The sequence below is a fragment of the Glycine max genome, chromosome 2 (assembly GCF_000004515.6).
Source record: "Glycine max cultivar Williams 82 chromosome 2, Glycine_max_v4.0, whole genome shotgun sequence".
Taxonomy (NCBI): Eukaryota; Viridiplantae; Streptophyta; class Magnoliopsida; order Fabales; family Fabaceae; genus Glycine; species Glycine max.
In genome coordinates, this window is record NC_016089.4 from 41,071,644 (window position 1) to 41,090,329 (window position 18,686).

Consider the following 18,686-nt stretch of genomic DNA (forward strand, 5'->3'; position numbering starts at 1 on the left):
GACTATAGTTGTATGAAAACATTAAATTCTAGCTATTTGGGATGAAATTAAGCAAAAATTAAGAAAACAAATAAATAATTATTGTGTGAAATGTATGTCAAAAGTAATAAAACAATCATTAAGTAGTTACCTACTTATAATCATATTTGCTACCCATATTTTAATTAAACAAGAAAATTAATAAAAATATAAATTGAAATTAAATTATAGCTGAATTAAAAATTATTTCAAGATTTTTACATTAAATATTACAAGAATCTTTTACAATAAGAAGTTTTAATTTATAAATTTTAAGTCTTATATATGGGTCGTGAACCTCGTTATATTGGTTGAATAACAATTCAGTAACAACTTTTCATATAAAAAAGATAAACATCTATTTTAGCTTATGGAACTGTAACACAGTGATAAATTGTTTACTAAAAATAAAAAAAATTAAATTTAAAAATGTGAAAGATTAGTTGTTTCTGATATAAAAAATCAATACTTGAGTATGCTAAAAAAATATAAAAATTAAAAATTGATTAAAATTCTCATGTATATATATATTTGTATAAAAATAGTAAATAGAACAAAAAAGAAAAAAGCGGCAGAAGGAAGCAATAAGAATAGTAATAAATAATATATATTATAGAGTAGGCAGGTACTGAACTACACATCTGATGGACGTTTTGATTCTGGCGGGCTCCCTCACGTTCTTCTGCCTGAGTAAAAAGCAAAGCAAGCCACACACAACACAAAAAAGAAAAAAGAGGAGAGAGAGACACCACCGGTCCAGTCTAGTCTAGGAGTCTTGTTCTTCCATCTCAACCCGGCCTTTGCTGACGTGCTTCTCTTACTCATTACTTAATATCATATCACCCTCTGTCCCTCCCTCCCTGTTCCATGCTCTCATGGCTCTCCACTCTCTCTTCTTCTTCTTCTTCTTCTTCTTCTCACGCTACACTCTCTCTTCCGCTTCCCAGCCTCGCAACCCCGAAGGTCTACTAAACACGCTTATTTTTCACATTCATTCTCCAAGTCTAAGATTCCCTTAATTGATATATAATTGTGCGTGCAGTGGAGGCTTTGATGTACATTAAGGCAGCTCTCCATGACCCACACGGCGTCCTCAACAACTGGGATGAATACTCCGTCGACGCTTGCAGCTGGACCATGATCACTTGCTCTTCTGATTACCTTGTCATAGGCCTGTTAGTATTTTACTATTATCACCACTTTCTCTTTCTCTTTTTCTGCATTTCCTTTCTCACTTTCACTTTTACTTTTCTCTCTATGCAGTGGAGCGCCTAGCCAATCTCTCTCCGGAACTTTATCTCCATCTATCGGAAATCTAACAAATCTTCGACAAGTGTGAGACCATCTTTCGGAACTTCTCCTTTTTCCTCTTACTTTTTTTTCTTCGTATTTTATTATATGTTTTTTTTTTTTTTTGTGTCTGTAACGGTCATTCCCTGCTAGATAGATACCTGGCATAGTTTCAGCATGATTCTCGTGGAGTGGAGTGGTTTATGTTCTGTGGTGTGTTCTAACAGCGGTTGAATGCAGATTACTGCAGAACAACAATATCTCAGGCAACATACCACCGGCACTTGGAAACCTTCCCAAGCTTCAGACATTAGACCTTTCCAATAACCGTTTCTCAGGGCTGATTCCTGCATCTCTTAGTCTATTGAATAGTCTCCAGTACTTGTGAGTAATTATTGTTTCCTTGATTTTAGTTAGTTCTCTTTTTGCTAAAGAAAGTGCGGGAAATTATTTAACCAACAATTGGCCAATGCCCACTATCTGTTGTTTACCTTGTTGACTTGCCTTTTTTTTCGTTGAGGTGTAAAGTATATTTTATTTTTTATGCTTTGGGATATTGTTGCTTCAAATCTTGCTGTGTGAATTATGAAATGTAAGTCACTGTTTCTTTGTACGCTACGGGAGCAGGAGACTCAACAACAATAATTTGTCCGGATCCTTTCCGGTGTCACTGGCCAAAACCCCACAGCTTGCTTTCTTGTGAGTGTAGTTATATCAATATATCAGTTTTTCCCCATTCTCACACGTCAGTGTCTTGAAATTCGAAACAACACGCTTCTTGTTCATTTCTTGCTATTTGTCAATTTCTTCTGCTGAAAATCTGATGTGCTAAATCTTTGTTCTCAGGGACTTGTCTTATAACAATCTCAGTGGACCATTGCCCAAGTTCCCAGCCAGGTCATTCAAGTATGTTGTCTCTTATTTCCTCCTGTGCTTGTTTTGTGGACACGGTAGTGTTTTATTATTCTAATAAAGTTTTTAATTGTGCTTTTTTTGTCCTGATTCACTGTTACTTCTGTTTGTGTAGTATTGTGGGGAACCCATTAGTTTGTGGAAGCAGCACCACTGAAGGTTGCTCTGGGTCAGCAACCCTCATGCCCATTTCTTTCTCCCAAGTGTCATCAGAAGGTTTGTCCTTTTACCTCCACCTTCTTGGTATCTCATCTTTGTCTTTATACAACATTTTAAACATGTATTACATTTCTGTTTATAGGAAAACACAAGTCTAAAAGACTAGCAATAGCACTTGGGGTCAGTCTTAGCTGCGCCTCCCTCATCCTTTTGCTTTTTGGGCTATTGTGGTATAGAAAGAAACGACAGCACGGAGCCATGCTTTATATCAGCGGTGGGTAGCACTGTAACTGAGGTTCTTGGATTATATGGTACTGGATTGGTATGATTAGGATATTAGTATTTATGATTGTGGTATTGTTGCAGATTGTAAGGAAGAGGGAGTTCTTAGCTTGGGAAATCTGAAAAATTTCAGTTTCAGAGAGCTGCTACATGCAACGGATAATTTCAGCTCTAAGAATATCCTTGGTGCTGGAGGCTTTGGCAATGTCTATAGGGGGAAGCTTGGAGATGGCACAATGGTGGCAGTGAAAAGGCTGAAAGATGTAAATGGTAGTGCTGGTGAATCACAGTTCCAAACCGAGTTGGAGATGATCAGCTTGGCAGTTCATCGCAATTTACTTCGCTTAATTGGATACTGTGCTACTCCTAATGAGAAACTTTTGGTTTATCCTTATATGTCTAATGGCAGTGTGGCCTCCAGGCTCAGAGGTTGGTAACTCTCTTTCATGTGATCATAGAATAAGATAATGTTTTATTAAGTGCAACATTGTCTACCTTGACTTATTGTACTTGAACCCTGTTTTATTCTTGTGATTTGCATTTGTCATGTTTTGGTTGTCTTATTTTCATGGTTGAAGGGCCTTGATGCTGGTTCCAAATTGTAGTCTAATATATTATGGTTTGGGATGTGGGACATTATCTAGGACATTTTATATTTCCTTTCTCTTTTCTTTTGTTTTTGAAAAAGTAATTTGTGATGTCAAGCCTACTTTTTAATGTTAAAACATGAAATCATGCTCACAATTTCTCGTTGGTGTTCACAATCTTAATGCATTCCATTAAATAAATTTTGGCAAATTGTTATAATTTTGAATGATAGGCTAGAAATGGTCTGAATCGTCTGAAGATCAGGGATACACATACACCTACAAACAGTAGTTGGTAATTTCGTATCCTAATCATTACATATTAAATTAAACTGATTGGATTACTTCTTTCTGGTTTTAAAAAATGTTTATCCTAGGCATTTAAAAAAATGTTTCTCTTTGTGGCTACTAGCAAGAGTAGCTATAAAGCCAATGGATTTTGCCTTTAAATAGCATAGGAATGGAAAGTGTTGAAAGTTTTTCTTAATGAGTACTGCCAACTGCTTGTTGTTTAACCTTCAAGGTTTTCTGTATTTCAAGAATGATTTAGTTGCTGAATCTTTGTACTTTCACTTTCCTTGTGATTTAATATATCATGTATGTGGTATGATAGGAAAACCAGCTTTAGATTGGAACACAAGAAAGAGGATAGCAATTGGAGCTGCCAGAGGTCTTCTGTATTTGCACGAGCAATGTGATCCAAAGATAATACACAGAGATGTTAAGGCTGCCAATGTGCTTCTGGATGACTATTGTGAGGCTGTTGTTGGAGATTTTGGCCTTGCAAAGCTCCTTGACCATGCTGATTCCCATGTCACAACTGCTGTCCGTGGCACTGTTGGACACATTGCACCAGAGTACCTCTCCACCGGCCAATCATCTGAGAAAACAGATGTCTTTGGATTTGGCATTCTCTTGTTAGAGCTCATAACTGGAATGACAGCACTCGAGTTTGGGAAAACAGTGAATCAAAAAGGTGCTATGCTAGAGTGGGTAAGTCAACTTTTTGCAACCGAAACAAACTGTTTGTTGCATTCCAAAATATATATGACATAATAATCTGGTAGTTAGTCTAGTAATTAGCTTATTCAATATTTTACTCTTCATTAGGAGTTCCTCATGCATGACTTGTCTTTGAACATGATTTATTTTGAATATTCCCATCTGCACTGGGCTACAATTTCTACCTCATTGTCTTGATACTTACCTATTGGAAAGAGGGGAAAGGAAAATCAGTTCTCTAATGTTGTAGGATTTGTTTTCTCTGAGATGACAAGCAACTGTGTTAAAACCATTATGGGTTCTCGTATTGCTCTTAATAACTTATAAGAATGGTTAGTTATGTGGCGCTATGGAGGGTCGAAATATATTAGTTATTGCTGTTGAGCAGTGGATGACTTCGGTGCTGCAGTTAGTAAATTACAGTAGGGGCTTTTCTATCTACAGCTAATGAAGGATGATTTGAATCTTTTTTTTTTCCTTTAGTATTTACTATGATATTAATGGAATATACAGTGAATATAGTTTCTTTGTTATCTGTAAACCAAACCCCCTTGTCCCCCCCCCCCCCCCTAAAAAAAAAGCTACTGTGAGTGTTGGAGAGTTGTTGATACTTAGCAGGTGATTCATAACCTGCTAGTACAGATCCTTAAAATAGATATCTGAAGGTTGGTTTAAAGAATTGTTCACACTTCAGAGACTGGAGATCGTTATTCGTCCCTATTTTTGTGTGGCAGGTTAGGAAAATACTACACGAAAAGAGGGTTGCAGTGTTGGTGGACAAAGAGCTAGGAGACAATTATGATAGAATAGAGGTGGGGGAGATGCTGCAAGTTGCTTTACTGTGTACTCAATATTTGACAGCCCACCGCCCTAAAATGTCTGAAGTGGTTCGAATGCTTGAAGGTGATGGGCTTGCTGAGAAGTGGGCATCTTCACATAATTACGGTAATCAAGACATGAACCCCAGCCACGGCAACAATAGCAATACTTCATCCCGCCCTACCTCTGCTTCAAAACATGATGATGACGTTCATGACCGTTCCAGTATGTTTGGCATGACAATGGATGATGATGATGAACAGTCTTTGGAATCCTATGCAATGGAACTCTCTGGTCCTAGATAAACAGTAAATGTGGAAAAGAAAACAGCAAGATAGAAAAGGAGAAAGAAAGAAAGGAGTTTTCTTTGCCATAAATCTTAATTAGCTTTTCTTTTCCTCTTCTTAATTAGCTTTGCTTATTCTAGGATAATTAATATATATATATATATATATATATATATATATATATAAATCAAATCAAATGTATATATATTCTAAAATTTTTGTCATTTGGGTTTGTAATATTGTAAATAAACAATTTAGTATTATTAGTGCATTTGTACTCATGTTGTGCTGCATTTGGGTGGAAAATATGTATAATGGTAGAAAATGGGGTAGGTGGGTGCGCAATACGCACGGTAGACTTTGTATAGGGTGGACAGGGAACATCATCAGATTCTTTCCTATCGATTGTGAAGCTGAAGCAGCAGCAGAGGCAAGAGAGTGTGTTTCCACAGAATGATATTTGACTGAAGATGAAGATGGGCATGCATATCTTGCAGTGTCCTCTCAGTTTGTCTTGTTCAATATGTATGTTCAAACTTGAAAGCATCAGTTTCAATATGTATGTTCAAACTTGAAAGCATCAGTTTCAATATGTATGTTCAAACTTGAAAGCATCAGTGTGTGATGGTCACGGTCTGAGAGCTTTTGAGCTGTTAGAGGTCATTGTCGATCTGATAGCTTTGCAGGGTCACGCTTGCTCTTTTTCTCAATTTGGTGTCTTTTCCTATGTTCTTTTTACCTTTCTGTCTTAGTTACTCGTATAGTGCAATTTTTCCTTTTTTCCCCCTATGCTTCTTTTCCTTTGACTCGTAATACCTTCTACGAAATACTTTTAAGATGAAGTAATTGATTTTTGTTTACAACAAGTGGTTTAAATGGTTAATTATGAAAGTATGCTAAGTGTGATTATTGAGTGGGGATTTATGTTTGAATTTGGAGAATGTAGATTTTTTATTTTTTGAATGGAGCTCAAAAACACAAGCATACAAAACTAACGAAGATACGAGGAAAGCTAACCTACAATGAGATCGTGATGCAGAATATAAACCACAACCTTATAATAGAATCTCTGCCTCTGGATTTTACTTTAAAGTACCGTCCAACCCAAACATCAACTTCATCATGAAAGTTTTCACTGTCTGCTCTTTTTTCCTTTTTTAAGTGACATCCCTCTATTTTTAAACTGTTGTTTGAAAATTATGTTTGTTTAACTTTGGAATTGATTTAAAAGTTATTTCTAAAATTTTAATTTCAGAAGTGATTTACAAACTATTTAAAAAAATTAATTACATAACATATTATTTCAGAGTAATTTACAAACCGTTTCTGAAAATTTAATTTTGGAACGTATTAAAATTCAGTGTGGTACTGGTATAGTTTTTTTTTTTTTTGTTGGCGTGGTACTGGTATGGTGGTATGGATCCCCTTCATTAAAGGTGAAGCCGAAACCATAAGGAGAAGAGAAAGATGTGAGAGAAAAGAAAGACAGGAAAGAGAAAATAGAGAGAAAAAGAATGACGAGAAAAAAAACATAAATTGAGTCCCTAACTTGCATTAAAAAAAATTATAAAAATAAAAATCATATATCACATTATCATAAATAAATGATTAAAAGATGATTTTTTTTAAACACTAAAACTGAATACTTATCATCTATTAAGGAAATAAAAAAAATCATCTATTTGTAAAGATTAAAACCAAATTTAATCCTTATTGATAATTTAAAGGCAGAAGAATTTACATTTTACAAGTATTTAATATTTAACTTCAAAGTATTAAAGATTGCTTAATGTTTAACACGTATTTGGTAAATGATGTATGCTTTGACAATATAAAATATTTTATATTATTATTTAATTATAAATTTTTAATATAATAAATTTGTTAATTTTTATAATAATTTTTAAAAGTTATATTACCAATAATTTTTATTGATTGACAACAAAAAATATTTTATAATGATGGTGCATAAAGAGAAGAAAGAGAGAAGTGAGAGAGAAAAAGATACAAGGAGAAAGATGAGAGGGAGAAAGAGTAGAGAGAGGAAACATAAAATAGAATAGAGAGCAAAAAGGATGACACCATAGAAAAATTATACATCACATTATTATAAATAAAAAAAGATTAAAAGATGATTTTTTGATACAGTAAACAAATATCATCTTATTTTTAAAGATTAAAATCATATTTAAAATGATTTATCATTTGATTTCAAAAGATGACTTATTACTAACACTTATTTGGTTTAAAGTGAGTAAAATAAGTTTTAAAAGATAAATGCAAATGCAAGTTACAACCAATAAATAGAGTTTAATAATTTTATAAAAAAATCCCAATTTAGTTTTATTTAATTTTCCTATAAATGCCCCATTAAGAAAAAGAATTGGGTAGAGTCGGGTGGGATAAGTACAAGTTCATAAGAATTGGGAAGGTGATGAAACTAATCGATGAGCAGCAGTGAAAAAAAACTTGTTTGAACCCCAATGATTAATTATTAATCAAATTCAATTCAATGACCAACCAATCTTCTTCGCCCTCTTTACTTTGCGCTTCTTTCAACCAGGACCACAGGTAGGTCAATTCTCTTTCAAATCATGAATCCTGATTTTACCTTTAAGTTCGCTTGATATCTTTCTTTTTTCACTGCAGTTACTTTGCCGTTGGCACCAGAGATGGTGTTAGAATATTTGATGCTAATACAGGAAGGCTTTGTTATGAAAGAGGTAAATTCAGTTCCTTTAATTAATCACCTTTTTTCTTGTTAATTTTTTCCCCCTTCCTTCGTGTAGCGGTTGGAGCTTTTGTTATTGCTGAGATGCTGTTTAGCTCCAACCTTCTTGCTATCGTTGGAGCTGGTCATCAGGTACTGTACTGTAATCAAACTAGCTTTGCTAATGGCTACTATCTACCTTACCGTGTGTGCTTGGGCCTGGGCCTGGGCCTGGGCTCGGGCTCGGGCTCTGATAGTGTGTTGTTGTTTTGACTGATGCATGATGCACGTGCAGCCATCTTTGTCTCCTCGCCGTCTTTGTTTATTCAATACAACCACTGGAGCTGCTCTTAGAGAATTGAATTTTCTAACTTCCATACTTGCTGTTCGCATGAATAGACAAAGGTCAAACCTCCCATCTTCACTAGTGCACTTTTCTTCTTTTTAGTTTAGTCTCGGTTTAGGTTTACCAATGCTTCCTTATTAAAATGTTAAACAACATTACTTTCAACTATGTTGTGTTTTTATTATTGGAATATGAAGTGGGCATCAAACGAAATGAAGCTCGGGTTGGGGTGGTTTTATGAAGTTGATTGCTTGACACTCTGATTATTTATGAATATATTATGATTAGGGCATCACGCTATTTTCCTAATACTTAGTGTAGCACTGCCAAATTCTTGGTCACTAAGATTACTCTAATCTCTCGTTTTCTCTATAATGCAGACTCATTGTCATTTTACAAGACAAAGCATATATATATGAAATAAATAGTCTCACAATCTTGGATACTATTGACACAGTGCCAAATATTAAAGGTGAGGCTGGAACCAATATGTGATATTATTTCATTCAATAAGGAGACATTAATTGTTGACTTGCAGTTCTTACTTGTTAGATTATTATTCTATTCTCAATTGGAGTGTGACAAACATGGTGAATTAAACTTTTAATTATGCCAACCAACAGCTATATTATGCATATACTTTTCTGAGGCAATTTTCCCTGCAGGACTTTGCGCTTTTTCCCCTAGTTTGGATGCATGTTACTTGGCTCTTCCTGCCAGTACTACCAAAGGATCTGCATTGCTATATAATGTCATGGAATGCCATTTACACTGTGAGGTTATACATAAATTTCCTTCTGAATAGTTTTATATAATAAATAAATGACTTTGTTACCATAATATTCGCTAATTCTTTTGCTTTTTACCTTCTCTATCATATAGCCTAGTGAGATGATGAAAACTGACAAATATTCTGCTTCATGGTTTTCAATTTTTAATAATAATTTATATTATTCAATGCTTTCATGATTTGGCATTTCTTGTTTATTTGAATGAAAATTATTGTCATTATTTTATGGAATTTCAAAAACTAGTTATGTTAATATATTCGTCATTGACATGGACTGTATGCTGTAAATGCCTACTTGAGGTATTGTGGGATTTCCTTCTTTAGGGAGCACAGTAGGAAAAAGTTTTGGGTTTTACTGCACATCCGTAATTGACTTATTTCATTGTTTTATTATCTGGCAGTAATATTTTCTTTTTAATACTACATATGAACTAATATATGGTTGTTTATATCTTTTACTTATATTCATGAACATTATTATAAAACCTGAATTACAGATTGAGGCTCATCGTTCACCATTAGCTGCAATGGTTCTTTCTTCTAATGGAATGTACATAGCTACAGCATCTGAGCAAGGGACCATAATCAGAGTCCATTTGGTGTCAGATGCAACAAAGGTGATGAATGAGAGTCAATTTTGTAAATACTGATAGGGAGTATTAATGGTATCAGCCATTATTTCTTGCATCTTTCTGTGTTTTCTCTCCTTAAAATTGAAAACAAAATGATTTTGGTTATAAAAGATCAGATTATGATACAATTATCTGGCAGGTCCCTTTAATATCATGTCAAAACACACAGGCCTTTTACTCAGTTTTTACCTTGAGAATCCAGTCCCTAATTTGTTTGTTCATGGGACCAAATATTTTTGTGTCAATAGTGCTCTTTATTATTTTGTTTTCCATCATCATTCTTTGAAGTAATTCATACATGAGTTATATTCTTTATGGATTGATTATATACCTTGTAGCCGTTTTTTATCTTTTAATTTTGTGTTCAATTTTGCATCAAGTGTAGAACCAGACTGATGTTTTCTCCGCAGTCATATAGCTTTAGAAGGGGGACATATCCGTCTACTATATTTTCTGTTTCATTTGGACCATCAAAGCGGCTTCCAGATATTCTTGCAGCCTCAAGTTCTTCTGGTTCTATTCATCTTTTCACTCTTGGATTTGCTTCACGTCCAAGGTATTTAAAATTTCCCCCCCTCTTTCCCATCTATTAGACTACTTTATTGTTCTACTCAACTCAAGTTAATATGTCATGTAAATTTAGGTTGCTGTGGATTACTGAAGGTAAAGCCAGCCTGATTTAAATTTAAAGCAAACATTAATTATTGCGTTTGACTTAGTCACCAAATAGTACTGAATGGAAGATGTGGATGTCCTATTAATTATTGTGTGATAAATGTGTACAAGTGCAACCTTTGCTGTAGCTGATTTTAGTTTTCCATATAATTTTGATTTTGGACAAGCTTCCTTTTCTCTTTGAAAAAAATGTGATATTTTTTTCCCTTAATTATTTTGATTCCTCTGAAGTGGATTTGGGAAGTCAGCTTATGTATATTTGATGACTTCAGCAGTAGCAAGAGATCAAGTGGTTTTCTTGGATCAATAATTCCTGATGCTGTGCATGATGTGCTGGATCCTGCTCATCATCATGTACTACATAATGCTGTCCCTGCAGGGGTCAAAAGGTGAAGTATTTTGATGTTATGTATCTAGATTCATGACTTATTTAAGATCTTTTTATTTTTATTTTTTTTATATTGACCTGTTTAAACCTTGGAACTATTTCATATGATCTTTATTTCCATAATCTAAAATACTTTGTTTACCTTGACATTTTATTGTGTTAACCAAACCTTGTTGAGGACTTTTTATTATATATTGGTAAGAATATTTGCATATTTAAAATTATTTTTTTAAATCTGCTGTTTGTCATACAGCTATGCTGTAATTCGCAAGGTTGAAAATGTCACCAACTCCTCATCATCTGAACTCCTAGCTTGTAGGTGAGTGCCTCATTATTTACCTATTGGTCTCAGATTTTGACAGTCCACTGGAAACTCTTTATTTGATGTCCCGTTCTACCCCATTCATCTGCACATGTGATTTAAGCCTCATCTGCACATGTCTTCTTGGCTATTATTAATACGAAGTTAATATTTCTCATGCTTGTATGTTCATGCATGCTTTTTTGCAATTCTACCATTGTTTAGCCACGCCAACAATCAATTAAGAAACCGTAACAAATACATGGTGATGGATGTTGTAGATTAATAGATGAAAGATGATATAGTGAACATAATTAATTGTGCTCTAGATAGGAGACTCTTTCCTATGGATACTGATCAAATTTTGGAATCTCCTCCTCTGCTGATATTGGGTTCAGAGTGTAGTATAAACTTTTAATGTTTCATTATTGCCTTCAAAGTGAGGCTCAGTGTGACTACGTAAATCGAAGCTTTATTTTTTGTTGGATCGAATATTTACTTATTTAGGATTAAATTTGAGTTTTACTGGGTAAAAATTACATTTCCTGTTATTGATGTTAAAGGTGCAGCTATTGAAATTTGAAATAATTTGGCTCCAAGTCATTGTATTTAATGCCATGCCTTGTATTTTTGTATTCCACTTGGACTATGTTCTACTTTGCTGACATTGATATCAGTATATCCATGTCTCAGATTTCGAAACTAGAACTGCCCAATCTTAGGGTCTCTATAGGTTTCTCCGATTAAATAAGTACAGTACTCTTAAATCTTAATCCAAACATTAATTGGGGTGGTTTGATAGAAATCAAGGTACAATATAAAGGTGTAGAATTATCAAAAGTCAAAACCGTTATAAACAAGATAAGTAAATGGTCCCTTCAAAGCTATGGCCATTGAAATGTGGTAAGCTGTGTGGCATTAGCAATTTATCACAAATAACTTTTCCAGAAATGCTCTTCATAACTTATGTTCTTCCCATGTTTCAGAAAACTTTTGATATCTATTTGTTTGCTAAAATTTTATATTTTTCAATTTTCCAGGGCCATTATGTCCGTAATAACTTATAACGGTTACTTCCAGGAATACAACTTAAGCATTGATGCTCACAATGAATTATCTTGGTCTTTAGGACGCCAGTTCAATCTTTTGACTGTGACCATGGATAAGGCATCATGAGTGACATAAAGTGTTCTTAGAGCGCCAACTATAACTGTGAAGCTTGAGGAATCACATGCTACACTTAAACTTCCAGACCTACTACTGCTGCCAATGTTGAAGTGTTAATCAAAGAAACTGGTAGAGCTGTCGAGGCTGCCAACATGAATGTGTTATTTGGAGGAAACAATGAGTCCAAATTAGAGAACATTTAAATGTAAATTATTGGAATGAATTAAAAAAAATGTAAATTAGTGGTGTATTTGGGATAGAATATTCTTATTTTATAAAGTAGTTTCACTAAAAAAAAAAAAGAGTAGTATATACATAGAGTATGTAGTGTCAACCAATTGGAAAAGTCTTATATATTACTGATAAATATGTTCGCAGTTATATCATTATATATGCAGGGAAAAGATTCTGATAAAATATGCCCTTCCTCGGGAATGAAAACAAAATTGATCTACTCGTGAAATATTTTTTTTGAAAATATGTTATAAAAAAACCACATACAAAGTTGAAATGTTTTTTGAATTGTAAATAGATATGATTATTTACACATTAGTTTATTCATCAAGTTATTCATTAAATTAATCCAAGTGTGGTTTTGTAATTTATGCATAAAAACTCTATTACAGTTACATAAATTATTTAGGTAGAATGAAAAAAAAAGAAACAACGACAAAAAGAAATTGATTCAAGTAACATTTTGAATTTGAGTTGTGTATTGAAAAAAAAAATCCACGAAAAAATAGTCGTATTATGTTAAAAATGTTTGAAGTTTGAATAGAATTGATTATAATACAAAATAAATCTAGGTTGATTGAATAATTTTTATAGAAGTTTGATTGAATGTTATGATCATAATTATTAAGTTATAATTTATAAATAAATATTATTTAAAATAATTAAAAATGTTTAACATCTTTATTATTAGACAAATAATTGTAGAAAAAACTGATTTGATATAATATAAAATTTTATTAAATAAATATTATAAAATAAGGATAATATGATTATATATAATCACATGAAATAGAAAATATAAATAATTAATGAATTAATGAAAAAATAATTTTATAATTTAAGCATTTAGATGAATTTTGGATTTATATTTTATCTAAATGGATTAAAGATAATGCAGGTGTATGTAAAAAAAAAAATACTATGCAACCAAAGTAATATAAAGAATACTAAACAAAAAGTTTGTTTTATTTAAAGGAAAACAATTAAAACTAAAAATAATAGCCTTCGGAAGCCACTCTTTATCAGAGCCAGGTTTCGATCCTGGGACCTGTGGGTTATGGGCCCACCACGCTTCCGCTGCGCCACTCTGATTTGTTGATATATAAGTGTTTTCATGTAATATATTACTTTTTGAATTTAGAAATAACTTTTTGTGACCTGTTGCGAATGTTTTGCTGCCAAAGGAAAACATACGGTAAATAGTTTATTAAAAAAATCCTTCGGTTTTTCTTTGTCAAAGCGAAGAAAATTTCATTTGAAATTCTCTCTCATCTAACAAATTAAGAATTAAAAACAAAAAGTAACGCATCATGAGATCAAATTCCCACACTGACAATGATGTTCTGCAAATTGACCGATTAAGCTGATCTGAGGAACATCAAAATTCTAAATTCTGAGAACATACACAAAAAGTTGTAAAAAAAAAAAAACAGCACATACCAAGTAAAAAAATAAGTTTGGGCATTAATCTCATTTATTAGTGTCTAAACTTATTGAAGCTAATGTATTTAGTGAAGATTAAACAAGTGTAGTAAGACTAATTTGGTAACAAATTCAATGCGAAAAGAATTCAGTAACTAACCGTTCGAGTCATGTAAAAATAGTTCAGCAACTATTTCATCTCATGAAAAAGTTGTTTTCACGTAAGGAGTTAAGCTAATAGTCACTACTCACTAACTAGTCAATGCAGCTCAATTTCTCCATAAAATGGATTTGAAACTTGCTCAAGAAACTGTAGTCATGGCAACACCACTTGTTTATACACTTGTTTCACTGCCTTTCATATTTCATTTCTCCTTAACCACTGCCACCATCACAACCTCAACTATTAACCTAGTGATTAAGCTCATACACCATGAATCATCATTATCTCCCTACAATTCAAAAGACACCATTTGGGATCATTACTCTCATAAAATTCTGAAGCAAACTTTTAGTAATGATTATATCTCCAATCTTGTTCCTAGCCCCAGATATGTTGTGTTCTTGATGAATTTCTCCATAGGTGAACCACCTATTCCACAACTTGCTGTCATGGACACTGGCAGCAGCCTTACATGGGTTATGTGTCATCCTTGTTCATCTTGTTCACAGCAATCTGTTCCAATATTTGACCCTTCAAAATCTTCCACATATTCTAACTTGTCATGCAGTGAATGTAACAAATGTGATGTGGTGAATGGTGAGTGTCCATACAGTGTTGAATATGTTGGGAGTGGCTCATCACAAGGGATCTATGCTAGGGAACAATTAACACTAGAGACCATAGATGAAAGCATAATCAAAGTTCCTAGTTTGATATTTGGATGTGGTCGTAAGTTTAGTATATCATCCAATGGATACCCCTACCAAGGAATCAATGGGGTGTTTGGACTTGGTAGTGGAAGGTTTTCTTTGCTACCTAGCTTTGGTAAGAAATTTTCATATTGTATTGGTAACTTAAGAAATACTAATTATAAGTTTAACAGATTAGTCTTGGGGGACAAAGCAAATATGCAAGGTGACTCAACTACTTTGAATGTGATCAATGGTTTGTATTATGTTAATCTAGAAGCTATAAGTATAGGAGGGAGAAAGCTTGATATTGATCCAACATTGTTTGAAAGATCAATAACAGATAATAACAGTGGAGTGATAATTGACTCTGGAGCCGACCACACATGGCTTACAAAATATGGATTTGAAGTGCTAAGCTTTGAAGTTGAGAATCTTCTTGAAGGGGTTTTGGTTTTGGCCCAACAAGATAAGCACAATCCTTATACTTTGTGCTATAGTGGTGTGGTAAGCCAGGACCTAAGTGGCTTTCCGTTGGTGACATTTCATTTTGCTGAGGGTGCTGTTTTGGACTTGGATGTAACAAGTATGTTTATTCAGACCACAGAGAATGAATTTTGCATGGCTATGCTTCCAGGGAACTATTTTGGAGATGACTATGAAAGCTTTTCTTCTATTGGAATGTTGGCTCAACAGAATTATAATGTTGGCTATGACTTAAATAGGATGCGTGTGTACTTTCAGAGGATTGACTGTGAACTTCTTGATGGGTGAGCTTAACTTAGTGCTAACTCTGTCTCCATTATCCAGTGTCCATTTTTCAGGTTCTAGCAGTTTTCAGGTCCTATTTTATTTTATTTTATTTTTTGTATGATTTAACAATTATGTATTCCTTTGAATTTGGAATGAGAGTTTTATCATACCTCCATTCTGATTAGAACTCATAGGACATAGATGACTTTTTTTTTGGCAATGACTAGTTTGAACTTTATATATATATATATATATATATATATATATACACACACACAAAAACTACTCAAAGTCTTGTCACTATACTAATATATTTTTACAAAATAAAAAATTTACGACCATCACCAGTAATCTTAGTGGATTCATGGAGGATAATACTTGTACCATGCATACTAAAACAAAAAGAATATTTAAATGTGCCCAACTAAACGCCACGTATGTCTTATTGAGTAAATTGAATTTTCTTATTCTTATCACGTAATATGCCTGAACTTTACGTTGGTACACAAACACTTTACCTTATAACTAGGCAAAGGTAACATCTACATGGGAATTAATTCAACACCTAGAAGGCGTAAAGGGTAATTAGAGGTCTTATCATTTCATCCCCACAATATCATGCTTGGCTTTTTTGGTACAGCAATAAATTAATAGATGATAGTGCGTTAACATTAAGTGCCATAGTATGAGATTTTGATATGCTATTGTTAGCTACCTGTCTGTCGTACATAATGCTCATTTTTGACACCCACGTAAGATTTCCAACAAGGTTAAACTCCATTTATGCAATTCCACGTCATTCACTAACGTTGAGTCATTTGATAAAGATGATGAATCTTCCCGTAATTGACAACTCTTAATCTCAATATCCCTTAGAGATTAGCTTATCCAAATACTTTTCTAAACTTTGTAAGTATACATGTTCTTGGAGGGCATAAAAAAGTAAATTAATTTGTTATACATGAAATACATCTCAGACTTTGTGTAGCATGTGTTCGCAAAAGTTGAAAGTTTCCGGGCAACCTCCATCAATCTTGAATATTGTGATACATTGTGTAACTGGGTGTCGTACATTAAACTATCTAGTTCTTGTCTTGGCAAACTTGGGTCTCGATGCCTTCTTCTCCATCTTTTCCCTCTTCTTCCGGGTCTTTTCATCTTCAAATGATTCCTAATTCACAAAAGACATACGAAATTTACGTTACCATGGTTCTATATGTGGTCTTAAAGTAAACATTAATCAACAAAGGTGACCGTACCTCTGAACCCCCTGGCAAAAATCCTTTAATGAAACCAAAGGACTTGTATGCTCCAAAAGCCGGTATCTGTCAAATGCCAAGCAAGGGGCAATTGTGTCACTGACTTAATCTGTAGTTTGTCGCTTTTTCTAATGCTTAAAGGGTTTCAGAATTCCTTAAGTCAAGCACATACAGTTACTGATTACAACAACATCAAACTCTATCCGCAAATGTATATATATTTGGGGCAGAAAAGGGCAACACAGAGTCAAAATTCAACCAGTCCACAGTCCCAACAGGTCTGCAGTTCAGAAAGAACAGACACAATTGTAGTTTCAAATCCAATAGCTTATAACTTTTAAACCAAATTTATAATTTTCTTTTGGTTATGAAGTTGAATAATTATAAGGGTCATGATAGTGTGCAGTTCTATTTAGACTGCAGATGATTGCAGTCCAGTGCCAAGCACACTTGAATTTGCATAGGAATACCTAATACCTAATCTAATATAATCCTTGAATTAACAAACTAATATGTTGGGGTAACAATAGTTACTTGTGATTAATTTTGTGCCTGTGTACCAAGGACATCCTGAAATAATGAATTGAGTTCGTATAGGCATTTTGGATGATAGTTACTTGCTATTTTCTGTACCCCATCCATTTCATAAAGTATTTTCCCAGGTTTAACGACATCATCCCTTAGCTAACAGTTCAAGACCAATCTCTCTTTCTTGGATAGTACTCCTACCATCTCACTAAGATGGACCATCTATATACACACCACCAAGCTTCCCTCTTTATGCATTATTTGAAGTAGCCTTAGTGCAAAGCTATAACATTAACAATTACAAACCCAATATTCTAAAAGCATACCACATTTGTGAACAGATTATGCAGCTTACCACAAGATATGTGTACCAGAACTTTCCAGAGACGATGGACATGACTTGCACAAAGCATGTTATGTAGATAACATCATGTAAATACCTGCAAAAGACGACTCACAATAAGAGAGGAACAAAATATAAATATCACATAGGAACAAGTTGAGTACTAAAAATCCTGATCTAAAAATAAGACAATAGTAAAGACATACCCACAAACTCCACCAGTAGACATATCAAATCCACCATCTAAAAGTTCACCATCTTCAGCGTAAGCAGGGGTTGCCATCTTCGCGAGCTGTTGATAGGGAATAACATATGCCAAAGAAGTCACAATCAACCCAATCCAGTGCTTCCAGGTGAAGCTCGAATGGAACACCAACATTCTAAGCAAAACATAGATAACCTAATTATCAATTCAAAAGAAAACCATAGAATTAGATCACCAATCCACAGTATCACAAACAATTGAAGAGAAGAAGAGAGAGTACGTTGCAGGCGATGATGATTTGGCGGAGCCTCGCCATGTGACGAGCGTTCTCTTCCTTGCGTTTCTTAGCACCCTGATTCGCCATCGCTTTCTATTTTTCCCCCAACAACCGCACGCTACCTGAGTTCTGCTTCTGCTTCTGCTTGCTGGAACAGAACACCCGAACTTCGATAATGGGCCAACAGGACCAACATTCTTCATTGGGCCATATATTGTAGCCCAATAGACTTTTGACTTTCTTTCCGTGATATAGATCCACGTCACGTAAGCGTGTGCTACTAAACTAACTACGTGTTGGATTAAAATATAATGAAAAGTACGGATGCATGACAAAACAACAATAATTAAAGATTCAAAGCAACGTGTAGGTAATATTATTATTATTTTGCCTATTTTCTGAATAGGGTTGGGGTCCAGGAGGAGAATTTGATCTTAACCTGGGATTC

At 34.0% G+C, this 18,686-nt stretch overlaps 4 protein-coding genes and 1 non-coding gene across 10 annotated transcripts; 3 read left to right on the plus strand and 2 right to left on the minus strand.

The window, feature by feature from the left end:
• The first annotated feature begins 348 nt into the window (after positions 1-348).
• On the plus strand, positions 349-6,066 carry LOC100797186 (probable LRR receptor-like serine/threonine-protein kinase At2g23950). 3 transcript variants are annotated; one of them, XR_005887784.1, is made up of 12 exons: positions 349-981; positions 1,061-1,193; positions 1,282-1,353; positions 1,549-1,692; positions 1,936-2,007; positions 2,155-2,214; positions 2,336-2,436; positions 2,522-2,653; positions 2,746-3,090; positions 3,862-4,241; positions 4,985-5,872; positions 5,907-6,066. XR_005887784.1 is itself a non-coding variant. In XM_003518182.5 (11 exons), exons 1-11 carry the CDS (start codon positions 894-896, stop codon positions 5,372-5,374), a joined length of 1,917 nt encoding a protein of 638 aa, XP_003518230.1. In that variant the 5' UTR covers positions 349-893; the 3' UTR covers positions 5,375-6,066. The 3 variants fall into 3 exon arrangements, 2 of the variants coding, with proteins under 2 accessions (XP_003518230.1, XP_040863901.1); XM_003518182.5 differs by having other exon boundaries at positions 4,985-6,066; XM_041007967.1 differs by lacking the exon at positions 1,936-2,007 and having other exon boundaries at positions 4,985-6,066.
• A 1,659-nt stretch (positions 6,067-7,725) lies between these two features.
• LOC100794908 (autophagy-related protein 18b) lies at positions 7,726-12,782 on the plus strand. 2 transcript variants are annotated; one of them, XM_003519122.5, is made up of 11 exons: positions 7,726-7,927; positions 8,006-8,079; positions 8,146-8,219; positions 8,362-8,471; positions 8,793-8,884; positions 9,078-9,190; positions 9,700-9,819; positions 10,245-10,390; positions 10,782-10,898; positions 11,151-11,216; positions 12,239-12,782. In XM_003519122.5, exons 1-11 carry the CDS (start codon positions 7,869-7,871, stop codon positions 12,372-12,374), a joined length of 1,107 nt encoding a protein of 368 aa, XP_003519170.1. In that variant the 5' UTR covers positions 7,726-7,868; the 3' UTR covers positions 12,375-12,782. The 2 variants fall into 2 exon arrangements, with proteins under 2 accessions (XP_003519170.1, XP_006575330.1); XM_006575267.4 differs by having other exon boundaries at positions 10,785-10,898.
• Positions 12,783-13,619: 837 nt separating this feature from the next.
• On the minus strand, positions 13,620-13,691 carry TRNAM-CAU (transfer RNA methionine (anticodon CAU)). Its single transcript has one exon. It is a non-coding gene; the product is annotated as a tRNA-Met (tRNA).
• A 615-nt stretch (positions 13,692-14,306) lies between these two features.
• On the plus strand, positions 14,307-15,647 carry LOC100797737 (probable aspartic protease At2g35615). Its single transcript, XM_003518183.5, has one exon. It carries the CDS (start codon positions 14,307-14,309, stop codon positions 15,645-15,647), a length of 1,341 nt encoding a protein of 446 aa, XP_003518231.1.
• A 656-nt stretch (positions 15,648-16,303) lies between these two features.
• Positions 16,304-18,473, minus strand: LOC100500677 (uncharacterized). 3 transcript variants are annotated; one of them, NM_001250878.2, is made up of 5 exons: positions 18,242-18,423; positions 17,963-18,156; positions 17,769-17,853; positions 16,886-16,951; positions 16,304-16,797 (listed from the first exon to the last, which is right to left on the minus strand). In NM_001250878.2, exons 1-5 carry the CDS (start codon positions 18,323-18,325, stop codon positions 16,705-16,707), a joined length of 522 nt encoding a protein of 173 aa, NP_001237807.2. In that variant the 5' UTR covers positions 18,326-18,423; the 3' UTR covers positions 16,304-16,704. The 3 variants fall into 3 exon arrangements, 2 of the variants coding, with proteins under 2 accessions (NP_001237807.2, XP_040861730.1); XM_041005796.1 differs by having other exon boundaries at positions 16,506-16,797; positions 17,963-18,136; positions 18,242-18,456; XR_005886668.1 differs by lacking the exon at positions 16,304-16,797 and adding an exon at positions 17,058-17,165 and having other exon boundaries at positions 16,885-16,951; positions 17,963-18,136; positions 18,242-18,473.
• Between the last annotated feature and the right edge of the window lie 213 nt (positions 18,474-18,686).